The sequence below is a fragment of the Equus caballus genome, chromosome 18 (genome assembly GCF_041296265.1).
Source record: "Equus caballus isolate H_3958 breed thoroughbred chromosome 18, TB-T2T, whole genome shotgun sequence".
Classification (NCBI taxonomy): domain Eukaryota; kingdom Metazoa; phylum Chordata; class Mammalia; order Perissodactyla; family Equidae; genus Equus; species Equus caballus.
The window spans coordinates 19,741,671-19,755,753 of record NC_091701.1 but is presented as its reverse complement, the minus strand read 5'-3'; the positions used below and the strand labels follow the sequence as shown (position 1 = coordinate 19,755,753).

General features: G+C 36.5%; 1 protein-coding gene across 9 annotated transcripts in view; it reads right to left on the bottom strand.

Moving 5' to 3' along the window:
- The window catches only part of RAB3GAP1 (RAB3 GTPase activating protein catalytic subunit 1), a 118,997-nt gene extending 105,829 nt beyond the window's left edge, over positions 1 to 13,168 (bottom strand). For 3 of the 9 annotated variants that reach the window (XM_070240762.1, XM_070240764.1, XM_070240765.1), the window contains exons 1-3: positions 13,098 to 13,151; positions 12,940 to 12,995; positions 8,603 to 8,678 (exon numbers count right to left, since the gene is read on the bottom strand). Coding sequence is in view for 3 of the 9 variants with exons in the window: in XM_070240758.1 (XP_070096859.1) it covers positions 8,603 to 8,678; positions 12,940 to 12,995; positions 13,098 to 13,115 (150 nt within the window). In the remaining 6 variants the exon portion in view is untranslated. Of the gene's footprint in view, positions 1 to 8,602; positions 8,679 to 12,939; positions 12,996 to 13,097 lie in introns of all 9 variants that reach the window. The other 6 variants (XM_003363239.4, XM_001489470.5, XM_070240759.1 and 3 more) reach the window with 4 other exon arrangements.
- Positions 13,169 to 14,083: the final 915 nt, after the last annotated feature.

Sequence of the window (14,083 nt, the reverse complement as noted above, 5' to 3'; positions counted from 1 at the left end):
TACAAACATCATAGAGTGTATTTACACAAATCTAGATGGTATAGCCTACTACACACGTAGGCTATACAGTACTAATTTTATGGGACCACCATCATATATGTGGTCCATTGATGACTGAAATGTCCTTCCACAGTGCATGACTGTATTTAAAGGAAAAATTAAAATGAAGGAAAAAAACTAGACCATCAACCTTATCTTAAATAATCCTATTCCTAAAAATGTTACAGGTAGCTCAGTGTTGTTTTCACTTTGATTTACTTTATGTCAGAAACATTGTATTCTCATCACTGACTGATCAACTGTCTAGCTTCTGAACACATTAGCTTTAAAAAAATCTCCACTCCCCAACCTTAATGATCTATCAAACACTTAAATGTTCTGAGAGATGCAAATAAAGGCATCTAAATTGTTTATATCAGTCCCAAGTTTGACCTGCTATTATAACTTAGTTTAGGAAGTTTCTCACACAAGAGAAAACCTATAATTCAAAGTTGTTATTTTATATTTGCCATATGAACTTTAAGTACAGAAGTAAATATCATTCCAGCCTACTGAGTGGGTGTGAAAAATCTGAACTCATTTCAATACTATTATAGTCTTTATTCTTCTGTTATTATTCTAAAGTTAATGATTCTTCTTCCATAAAATTATCAGTGAGGTAAGTCAGTCACTGACTAAACAGTTCTATTATCAGATCATGCCATACCTAAACTTAACATCTCATAAGTACTAACTTTTGCTGGCTACATAGAATCATAAAATTACAAGATTAAAAAGAATTTAAAAGGGCATTTCTTTAATTTCCCTGCTTCAAGCAGGATTGTACTCATACCACCAAGATTTTTATCTATTTTATTAAGCCCAAGACACTAAAATTCCAAAATCTGCCTTGTAAACCTATGCTAGTACTTCCTGTATGTAATTTCACATTTACTTAAATCTCTAAAACCAAAAAGAGCAGAGTAAAATAGAAACAACACAGGTTTTGAAGGCGAGCATGATCTAGGTATAATCCTGCTCAAACTAACTACGGGCAGTATGACCTTGGGTAAATTACTGCAAAGACCCAAAGCCTCATTTCTTATCCATAAAATGGGGTAATATTTCATCATTGAAACTGTCTAGGGATTAAGTAAGTTAACAGGTACAGTCCCAATTATACTGCATGGTACCATAGCTGTTGCTCAGTAACAGCCATTTCCTCCTCTCTTAAAGTCATTTCCCAGCACTTCAGGATCTGGTATGATAAAGTAGCTTAGTCAGAATAACCATCCTTAGATAAAATTTACAAGATCTGGACAAAAAAGAACACAATTTTTCAAAGCTCTGAAGATTGACCAAATGAAAGCAGAAAATAGTTTATCTATGAAAAAAAGAAATTGTGGCCGAAAGGATTTGCATGTTTGTACCTTTTTGTCTAAGGCAGCAGTTCTTAAACTTTTTTGCATCACAACTCCTTTACACTCTTAAAAACTACTGAGGACTCCACATTAGAAATTAAAAAGGAAAAAATTATAAATTTTTAAATTCAGTGAAAATGATAATGAACTTACCAAATGTTAAATAAATTTCTAACAATATGTTCCAGAACAAACAAAAATACTAATGAGAGGCTGGCACTGTTTTATATTTTGTAAATCTCTTTAATGTATAGTTTAAAAAACATAACTGGATTCTTATATTTGCACCTTCATTCAATCTTTGCAATCCATTTTTCTGACTGTATTATATGAAGAAAATTGGCCTTATATACATGATGTAGTTGGAAAAGGCAGGGCCTTGCCAACACTTGAAAGGCTCTCAGAGAGCAAAAGGACTGGGTCCTCAGACCACATCATGAGAATTGCTGATCTAAAGGTACTCTAATTAGTGCACAACTTGAGGGCTGCAGAATGACGGAGCTTTACTGGATTCAGAAGACAGAAAATAAAGTTCAGAGATGGCAGAGAAGTTCTAAAGTTGAAGCATAAATTCTGAAAAGAAAGAAGCCAATAAGGGGAAAGGCCCAAAATCTGCATATAAATTCTGCCCGCAATCTTGGCTACCCGCTAAACCACGCAGGTGCAGTGGAGAGGCTAGGGTACCATGACAAAGGAGGAGAATGAAAGTAAAGCTTTCAGCTGCTGGAACCACTGAGAAGAGAATGGAGTTTTAATCCAGTCAAGTGAACTGCTTGCTAGAACAAAAATACTCTTCAGAGGAACACACAGAATCTAGTCTGTACATTTCATTCAAAATATAAGCATAAAATTAAGAAACTACTAGATACAGACACAAAACAAAAACAAATAAAAAAACAGGAAAATGTGACCTATACTCAAAAGAATAGTCAACAGAAACCAACCCCAGGAAGGCCTAGATGTTACAATTGGCTTTAGACTAGCTATAATAAATATGCTCAAGGACTAAAGGAAAATACTTTCAAAACAAATTTAGAGATGAGGAACTTCAGAGAATTGGAAATTATAAAAAGAAATTCTAGACTTAAAAAGTACAATAACTGAATTGGAAAATACATCAAGTGGGCTTAACATCAAACTGGAGACAGCAGAAGAAAAAGTAAATGAACTGAAAGATAAATCAAGAGAAATTATCTGAGAGAAAAAGAAGACTGAGGACAGCAGAGCCTCAGAGAGTATCAAGATGTCACAGAAAAGGAATAGAGAATGGAGCAGAAAAATATTTCAAGAATAATGGCCAAAAACTTTCCTAATTTGGTGAAAAACAAAGAACTTACATATCCAATATTAACAAACCTAAGCAGGAAAAATATAAAGAAAACACATTTATACACATCATAGTTAGACGGCTTAAATAGAAAGATAAAGAAAAAAAATAATGAAAGCAGCCAGAGAAAAAAACATTAAAATAGAATAAAAATATGAACAACACCTAACTTCTCATCAGAAACTATAGAAAGTAAAAGAAAATGGAACTACATCTTTAGAGAACTAGAAAAAATAGTAACTGTCAAGCCAGAATTCTTCAGTAAAACTATCCTTCAAAAACAAGTTAAATAAAGATATTTTTAGATTAAAAAAACACAATTTGTAGCAAGCCAAAAGTATGGCAATTCTTCAAAAAATACAAAATAGAATTTTCATATGATCCAGTAATTCCACTCTGGGTACACACTCCAAAGAACTGAAAGCAGAGACTCAAACAGGTATTTGTACAATCATGTTCGCAGCAGCATTATCCACAATAGCTCAAAAGTGGAAACAACCTAGGTGTCCATCAACAAATAAATAAATGGATTAACAAAATGTGGTATACATACACAAGAGACTATTATTCAGTCTTAAAAAGGAATGGAACCCTGACACATTCTACAACATGGATGAACCCTGAAGACACTATGTTAAGTGAAACAAGCCAGACACAAAAGGACAAATACTGTTATGATCTCACTTATATGAGTTATCTGCAGTGGTCGATTCATAGAACAGAAATAGAATAGTGGTTACCAGGAGTTTGGAGGGGAGAGGAAGCTACTGTTTAATGAGAATGGAGTTTCAGTTTGGGCTGATGAACACTTCCACAATGTGAAAGTACTTAACGTCATTTAATTTTACACATTAAAGGGGCTGGCCCAGCGCAATAGTGGTTAAGTTCATGCATTCTGCTTCAGCGGCCTGGGGTTTGCTGGTTCAGATTCCCAGTGTGGACCTACGCACCGCTTATCAAGCCATGCTGTAGCAGGCGTCCCAAGTGTAAAGTAGAGAAAGATGGGCATGGATGATAGCTCAGAGCCAATATTCCTCAGCAAAAAAAGAGGAGGATTGGTGGCGGATGTTAGCTCAGGCCTAATCTTCCTCAAAAAAAGAAATTTTTTACATGTTAAAATGGTCACACTTGGGGCTGGCCCCGTGGCAGAGTGGTTAAGTTTGTGCGCTCCGCTGCAGGCAGCCCAGTGTTTCGTTGGTTCGAATCATGGGCGCGGACATGGCACTGCTCATCAAACCACGCTGAGGCAGAATCCCACATGCCACAACTAGAAGGACCCACAACGAAGAATATACAACTATGTCCAGGGGGCTTTGGGGAGAAAAAGGAAAAAATAAAATCTTTAAAAAATAAAAAAAAAAAAGTTCAAACTTACGTATACTTTACCACAATAAAAAATTTTTTTTAAATGAACATAATTTACCATTTTCAGAGAATAAAAAAGAAAAACCCTATGATTATCTCAATAGATATAAATAAACATTCATGATAAAAAAATAAAACTTTCAGCAAACTATGAAAAGAATTTCTTCAGTCTTAAAAAGGACACCTTAAAGTGTTAAAGCACTGAACATCTCCCCACTAATGCTGTGAAGAAGGCAAGTGTGCATACTCTTAAAAGTTCTATTCAACATTTTACTGAAGGTCAATAACTGTAAGAAATAAAAGGAACAAAAACTGGAAAAGAAGTAAAACTGTCCCTATTTACAGGCAACATGATTATGAATGCAAAAAATGCAAAAGAATTAATAAAAAGATCATCAATCTTTACCTTTAGCCAGGTCTCAAGATCCAAAGTCAACATACAAAATTCTATTGTATGTCTATGTGCTAGCAAGAAACAATGGGAAAATAAAACTAAAAAACAATCCCAGGGGCAGGCCTGGTGGCACAGTGGTTAAGTTTGTGCACTCCACTTCAGTGGCCTGGGGTTCATAGGTTCGGATCCCAGGTCTGGACCTACACACCACTCATCAAGCCATGCTGTGGCAGCATCCCACATACAAAACAGAGGAACACTGGTAAAGACGTTAGCTCAGGGACAATCTTCCTCAAGCAAAAAGAGGAAGACTGGCAAGAGATGTTAGCTCAGGGACAATCTTCACCAAATAAAAAAAAAAAAAATCCCATTTACAACTAAAATACTTAGTAATACATTTAACAAAAAATATGCAAGATCTCCACCAAAAACTATAAAACATTGCTAAGAAAATTTAAATAAATGGAAAGAGGCGCCATGTTCATGATTGGAAGCTTCAAGATTGTCAAAATGCCACTTCTCTCCAAAGTAATCTATAAATTCAACACAATCATAATCATAATGCCAACATAATTATTTTTATAGAAACTGATAAGCTTATGCCAAAATTCATAACAGAAATATAAAGGACCTAGAATAGACAAAACAATCTTGGGAAAACAAGAAAAGCTAAAGAATTTACATTAACTTCAGGACTTATTATAATACAGCTATTCAATGGTTCTCAAATAGGGGCAATTTTGCCTCTAATGTGATAAGTGGCAATGTCTAGATACATTTCTGGTGGTCACCACTGGGGTGCTACTGGCATCTTGTAAGTAGAGGTCACAGATACTGCATGAGACAGTGCCACAACAATCTGACGCAAAATTTCAATAGTGCCAAGGTTGGAAAACCCTAAACTACAGTAGTCAAGACAATGTGGTACTGACATCAGGATAGTAAAACAGATTAATGGAATAGAATACAGATTCCAGAAGGTGATCCCCTAGGTCAACTGTCTGACAAAGGTGACAAAGCAACTCAATGGAAAAAAAAGCGTATTCAACAGAAGGGTCTAGTATATCCATATGTAAAATAAATAAATAAATAAACCTTGATCTCTACCTCACACTACATACAAATGTTAGTTTCAGATGGTTCATAGACCTAAATACAAGCTAAAATGATAAACCTTCCGGGAGAAAACATAAAAAGAATACCTCCACAACCTAACAAACTACTATCTGAGAAAAGACTTCAACTCAGAATATACAAAAGAACTAACATACTCCTACAACTCAATAAAAACTCAACTCAATTTAAAATATGGACACAAAACTTGAACAGACATTTCACAACAAAAAACATACAAATGGCTAATAAGCACATGAAAAAAGTGGTCAATACCAATAATCATCACGGAAACACAAATTAAAACCAGAATGAGAAATACAAATTAATTCCACAAACTACATACCCATTAGGATGACTAAAATTTGTAAGACTGAAAACCACCAATTGTTAGTGAGAATGTGGAGCCACCCAAACTCTCATAACATTGCTAGTAGGTTGGTAAAGTGGTACAAAAAGCTTCAGCAGTTTCTTATAAAGTTAAGCAAACACCTATCCCATAACCCAGTAATTCCACTTCTAGGTATTTACCCAAGAGAAATAAAAACATAGGTCTACAAAAGGCTTCATACAAGAATGTTCTGCTTTATTCACAATAGCGAGTATATCTGTCAACAGGGGAAACAAATTGTGATATATTCATACAACAGAGTACTTACACAGCAATAAAAAGAAATACAGTCACGCATGGCTTAAAGATGGGGCTACATTCTGAGAAATGCACGGTTAGGTGATTTTGTCATTGTGCAAACATTACAGAGTATACTTACACAAATCTAGATGGTATAGCCTACTACACATCTAGCCTATATGGTACTAATCTTATGGGACCACCATCGCTGACCGAAAAGCTATGCAGCACGTGACTGTACTGATAAATGCAACAACCTAGAATAACGTCAAAAATATTATGTAAAAGAAGCCAGGTACAAAGAGTATATACTGTATGATACCATATATATGAAATTCTAGAGCACACAAAAGTAATCTATGGTTTAAAAGAGAAAAGAAAAGAACAGCATGCATGGGGGGCATGGGTGAGGAGCATAGGGATTAACTGGAAAGGGTCACTAGGGATCTGTCCAGGGTGACAGAAATGTCCAATATCTTAAGAGTGTTACGCTGATGTAAACATTCATCAAAATTAAGCAGTTTTGTGCATTACAAGTAAATTTATCCCAAAAAATCCCCAACTATTAAAAAAATCTAGTGGGGGGTGGGGAGTTGGAGTACTATGGAAATAAGAAATAGCAAATATCAACGGTTGAAAGTGGGCAATAGGCACATGGGGGTTTACTATACTATTTTGTTTACTTTATATATGTTTGAAATTTTTCATAAAGACTTCTAAAAAATAATTTCTCTTAATTCCCCCTCAGTGGAAGAAGAGAACTGGTAATCACTGCCCTTCACATAAATTAAAATCTCATTGAGGCATTCTCTCGACTTTAATACGCTGAATCATCCCTGTCCTTTACCCTTTCTTTAATCTCATTCATCACAGTTACAGCTCACCTTGAAATCTGTGCGTGTTTTCTAGATCTCATTTATTTACTACTATTTATAGAAAGAAAACTGTTGGAGAGAGCTAACACTCCTTTAGCCCCTACTACATGCCTGGCAGTATGCTACCTACTTTGAATACATTACACAACTTACATCCCAAAATTGAATCTTATTTGTTTGCTTATTACTTCTCTCCCTCATGAGAATTTATGTTTAATGGCAACAGAGATTTTATCTTGTTCACTATTTCTTCAGATCTGGCACACAGCTGATACTCAGTAAATACGTATAAATCAAAGAATTAAGGAATATATCAGAGCTCACAAATATGCAATTTAGCTCTCTTTTTGGCAGCGCAAATCATTTCCCACTCCAGTTATACCCAGCTTGTTTTGTCTTTAATCTTACTGGCATCTATATCAAATATTGTTATTTATTTGTTTCAAGTGGAATAGGATGATCTGTGTTTGAGAACTTTACTTTTTCTCTTTATTCAAAAATGTAATCATAAAAATATTTTAAAACAGTAAATCAATTTACTCTCTATATTTAGGCATATCTTTAAATGATGTGTGATTTCTATATGTAGTGTTGCTTTTTCTGCTGTTATTCATATAGATAAAGAAGAAAATCCTAAAGCTTTGATAGTCTCAAATTCTGTTAATATCACCATAAAACTGAAAAACCCTAGCAAATAATGAGAATTGAGGGTTCCTTACAGAGGAGTAAATTGCAGTTAATAACAGATTTATAATAACAATTTGATCAATTTTACTTCAAAAGAATTTATCAAACAAAGCACCCACATAAGCCTAAAATCAAATTGTTACTTTCAGTAAAATAAAGCAAATCTAGGTTTGTTCTCAGAGTACATTCTTCAGTAAACATTCATAAACATTCAGTTTGAGCAAAACCAACAATACCCTAGATTAGAATTAGAGTTTCACCTCAATTTTGAATAATTTTTTCAATTTTAAACATCATCAAAACATCCATAGGTTAAAAAAAAACGGGGGGGGGGGGCGGGGCACACAAATATTATTAGTATTGTAAAATACAAAAATTGAGTGAAATAGCTGCTAAGAGGAGCAAGTTGGTTGGTAAGACCAAGATTTTTCCTCATTAGTTAAGCAAAATACTCTACCAAGAAGTTGGTAATTGCAATGTTTCTCCGACAAAACAAAAAACTTTGAAGGCAACATTTCTAACGTTCTAAGGGAGAAGGCAAGAGAGAAGTAAACACCAGGAGAAACAGAAATAAAATCACTCACAAAGAATGACATTATACATATAAAATTTTATTATTTAAAAAGCAGTTCACAAATGTCTTACACATATCATCTACTACAGATTCAAATCCAAGTTCTTCCAGATGCCATTTTATGTTGACAGATCAGACGTAACTTTTAAAAACAGTTAATTCAAATGCAGCAAAGGGTTTAAAAATAAAGTTTCAAAGTAAATACTCATTTAGAGACACCAGCAAATAGATCTGACCTTTTCAAGTGGCTTTCCCAAAGAGTTTCCAATCAGTTTCCAGTCATTCAAGACTTCTTCAACTTTGGAAATAAACCTAGGAAGGAGCAAAAAAACTTTCTAAACATGTAAACAGGACATTTTTTACTGCTGTTATATAATTTCTTTAAAAATGTATTTTTTATAATTTAACGTTTTTATCAGAGAAGGCTTAGTATCGTTAGTCTAATACGGATGTGGAGTAAAAGTGGAAAGCATCTTCTTGAGCCCAAGAATTCTTAGATTTTGATTTTTTTAAGTCTACTGCTTACCAACAAAGGCATTCTGCCTTCTATAAAATATAAATTAAGAATTAATAAATCTCTCTATACTAAAACGAACATAACAAATTTGGGACAGAAGTTAAAAACTGACAAACTAAAATGATACTATTAAAGATAATTATGAAAATGATCCTCTTTTCTCTACCTTCAAAATTATTGATCTATTTAAATTAACTTTTCCTTTAAAGATATTTAGAAATTCCCTGATTTGCCTTTCACTCCCTCAAAAAAGACAAGATTATTTGGGAACTTTACTCATCAAAATAAAACAAGTTTTAAGGGAGAACCGGCAAGGAACTGTAAGTAGATTTGTCAGCTTTAAGGAATAACTGACAGATTTTTAAAACTATTGACAACCTAATCTTTAAGTCTACCAATCAAGCAGACCTACTAAAAACAGAATGAATTTTGACTAGTGACATGCTCAATATCAGCAAATGAAAACTGTCAAACCTCAGTGGTAGCGTTAAATACATACCAAAAGGCACTTCCAGAAGACTTGTTGTTACCCTAAGAAGCTGGCTTCTTACATAAGCATGATGCAGTCAAACAGCAACATCACTCTCCTAAACACACACATATCATTGCTAGAGTACTGGAGTTAACTCCAGTCAAAAGATATTCAAAGGCATCAGATTTTTTCTTTGGTAACATCATAAATTAATATTTACATTTCTGTTGTAAGATAGTAATGATAGTAATGATAAATTAGAGTTTTTATGATGCAACTGAACCTTCTAATTAATTCCTCTTTAAAAGTAAAGGCAGTATTAACCAACATACTAATTCAATTGTAGGGCTTTCAGTCAAAAGGCAATGAATCATCAGTTTTGAAAGTGAGTGCTCCAGAAGTAAACTAACATGTTAACAAAAAAGGAAATAATTTAAAATGCATCCATATGTAAGCAAAAATCTGCATATGAAATGTACATTGCATTTATAAAGGTAAAAAATTGAAAGCTACCTTAATGTCCAACTGCAGCAAACAGCTATAAATTAATGGTATATCCATTCAGTGGACTAACACTCACTAAAAATCATGTTTTGAAAACCATTTGAGGAAACGTTAATACGTTAAATGAAAAAATGGAAGCTACAGAAGTATTAATGTGGTTTGTTACGAAAAGTTTACATCATACACACAGATCAGAAGGAATTTTCTCAAAATATTAATAATAGCTATCTCCTGGTGGTAGGATTACAGGTGATTTTCTTTTCTTTTTTATTCTACTCTGAGGTATTATTATTATAATAAAAATAATTTAAAATAATACAACTTTCACAGTAAAAGAAGAAATATCTTAAAATAATTATTGCATGAATTCTGTCAATACTAGCTAAGAGAAAAAATGGACTCTATCCTCAAAGTATTGAGATTTGGGTAGAAAAACAATAACTTTATCCCTGAAAGCTCTCCAGATCTCAGCTGAAGGGTCATTTCCTCTGGCTCCTCATTCTCTAATAGGTTCCTTATTATAAGACCAGGTTTCTTTCCCTTCTCAGCTCTCATTTCAACTGTAATTACCGACTCATTTGTATTATTACTTGATTCACGTCTGTTTCTTCCATTAGACTGTACATTTGGTAAGAGCAGGAATCATCTCTTTTTACTGACCACCACATCCCTAATGCCCTGCGCTGTGCTTGACACATGGGCACTCAACAAATATTTCTTCAATGGACAAACGATAAAAAGAGTTATGGGCTTCTATTCAGTCCTCTCAACAAACTGTCTGTATGGCTCACAACATAGTTGCAAAAAACTTTCACTCAAACATTAAACTCAAGGTTTAAGAGACTCCAAAATTTTACATTTTCCCAGGAATTGTAAAACACTGGTTTTGCTCTAGAAACAAGAGCATAAAAGCCAAATCCAAATTTCCCACTTTGTGGTAGATCTCCTAACTGTGTTAACGATTATTTCCAAATAAGGAGTTAAAGGGTTTGATATTCCACTTCAGGATATTTTAAATATTTAACTAGGGGAAAGTGATCATTTTTCCATTCAATACTCTGAGGTTTCCTCACCAATACTCTCCAAGATTCAGGTTACATTTGTCTAACTACCTTCAAGACATCAAGTTGTTATTTTAAATTCAACAGGTCTAAAACTGGACTCTTCTCACTTTGCACTTTCTTATCTTCATTCTTTGAGGCAAGAAACTGCAGTTTCATGTTTGATCCTTTCCACTGTTACAATTCATCAAGTGTATCTATCTAAATCTTCTTGGACATGTCTCATAATCCTCCCTTCTATTCTCCCTTTCCCTCCAGTCTCCAAATCACCAACCTAAGGACCAAAGTAGGTAACTGGCCTTCATTTTACCTCATCTCTTCAAACAACTCTCATCATATTACTCCACCATTCTAAAATTAAGAGTCTCTCACTATTGTTCTTTAATGGTTCTTTCTTTTTTTTTTCCTGAGCAAGATTCACCCTGAGCTAACATCTGTGCCAATCTTCTTCTATTTTGTATGTGGGCCACCACCACAGCATGGCCACCGATGAGTGGTGTAGGTCCACATCCGGGAACCAAACCCTGGCTGCCGAAAAGGAGCACAGCAAACTTAACCACTAGGCCATGGGGCCAGCCCTAATAGCTCTAAGAGAGGTCACCTGACCAGCAACATCAGCATCATCTGGGAACCTGTTAGAAATGCAAATTTTTGGGTCCAGCTCAGACAAAATCAGAAACTATGATTCTGATGCACAGTGGTCTTAAAGCAATAAATCTAAAGATTCCTTTACTTAGCTTTGGAGACTATCCATAACCTGCTCCTATCTTCTTTAGTAATCTTATTTATTTTCTTTCACTAGATGGCCTTCACTCCAGTAAAGACATTACTTCCTGAAATCTCAAAGGTTCATTTTCACCTGTCTCTTCTCATGTCAGCACCTTCTCACGTCTAACCAAGCACTTCCCACTTCCAGGCCTAACTCATCTCCTATCTTTTCTACAAAAATATCTCCAATAATTGTAATCCACAACAATACCATCCTTATTTAAACTACTATTTTTATAGTTAGGACCACTGGACTTACAATTTAAGTATCTGCTGTATTATTTTGTTTGTTTGAACATATGGATCAAGATTTTTTTGTTGTTTTTGTTCTTTTCCATTAGTATAATTCTGGACACACAGTACCTGCTCCATAAAGCCTTGCCAGTGTAATGATGTCTCACCACCTTTTCTTTTTTTGCAGGATATCACAGGTCAAATCATTATTCCAGCAAAGATCTTTTATATTTTTCTATGTCAACCAATGACATGACATCCACAAACTTCCTCTCCCAACCAGGAAGATAATAAAATGTTGCAACAAACTCACCCCGACCTCAACACCCAGACACGGAAGGGTCTCTGAGCCACCCAACAAAATCCTTCTCACCTAAGCTATCACTCCTTCACAAACTTGGCTTTCAACTAATCTCAGTGACACGACAGTTTCACTCAGCTGTTCAACGCAGTCTGACAGGCACAGGGAGCCTGGGCACATTACCCACGGACACCTAACAACTTCAATCAAAGCGCTGCAAAGCCATATGCAGACTATTTTAAAAGGTTATTCTAAAAGACGGGATGGAGATAGTGGGAGTGTGGCAGGTGGACAACCACCAGACCCCTGAAGGCCGCCGCCTAAGAAGGATATCCCAACGGACAGGGGAGGAAGAAAAGCACTGCGAAGTTGATCGCTTATGAGTTAAACGGAAACGAAACCAGGAACGGAAGTGGGAGCCACGGAAATCGTTCCCGCGGGTGGGCAACAGCCCAGGTCTAAGGAAAGTGGTCTGAGAGGAAACAAAACTTTTTCTGACACCCGGCGTCTCAGCGGTCTGGCGGACGGGGGCGAGCCGGGGCTTGTGAGACGCGAGAAGCGGAAAAGGGTAGCGAGCTGACCGGGGAGGGGAGGGGTTGGGGACCCCGGGGCCCAGGAGTCTTCAGCGGCGTCGCAGGCGGACTGTCTCTGTTGGGGAAGCGGCGGGGGGACGCCGGGGCCCGGGGTGCCAGTAACCAGTGAAACGACTCACTCACCTTTCCCATTCCGAGGCCGTGGTGAAGTCCGTGATCTCAAATACCTCGGACTCGGGCTGCGGGAAAGGGAAGGAAAGAAAGAAAGAGATTGAGCGCCGGGGCGCTGACGCAGAGGAGCGGACTTAAGAACGGGAGGAGGTAGCAAGCAAACACCTCACCTCACTGTCGGCCGCCATCTTGAGGAGCGCCGGGCGCGCGCTAGGACTGCCGGGAAGAAGAGCAGGAGGGCGAGGGGAGGAGGAAAAGGAGGGCGGAGAGCCGGCGGGGGCGGGGCCTCCTCGTAGCCCCGCCCCCTGTTAGTGGCCCTGCTTGGAAAAGGCTTCTTAGGCTGAAATCATCAGATGGAAAACAAAATGGTTTGAATTTGAAATTTTCCTGTAGCGTAATGAACTTAGGGAGGGAACAGAAGCAAGGAGTTAAGATAAGGCCCTAGATTCTTGTGGATAAGATTGTATTAAAAAACCTAAAGCACTTTGAGTTTGTTTTCATTCAGCTTCTATTTATTGATTGCAAGGCACCGAGCTAGGTGGTGTGACATGCACCGTTCCCCATGCCCTCTTAAAGAATTTACACAGCGGGGCCTGCCTGTGACCACCAAGTGGTTAAGCTCACTGCTCCGCTTTAGGGGACTGTGGTTGGCTGTTTCGGATCTTGGGCGGGAACATATACCACTCTTCAAGCCATGCTGTGGGCATCCCACATAGAAGAGCTAGAATGACTTACACCTGGGATATACAACTATGTACTGGTGCTTTGGGGAGAAAGAAAAAGGAAGATTGGCAAGAGATGTTGGCTTGGGACCAATGTTCCTCACCAAAAAGCATACCTTCGAAAAAAATATTTACACAATTTGTTTTAAGTCATGAAATAAAATCATCATGCTAGTTACCTGGTTTCTGGGAAGAACATGCTGTTCAATGAACACTTCCCTTTTTCAGCCATTGAGGAACAGAAGGGTGCCAGCTAGCAGTTAATATCTCATAAATACTGAAGTATTTACAGATGCAATGATCCCAGTCCAAGATTTGCTTGAAAATAATGGAGGAGGAAGTGAGTGGGGCTAGGAATAAAACAAGATTAGCTATGAGTGGATAATTATTTAAGTCAGTAGTGAGTAAATGGGTGTTTATGCTATTCTCTCTAT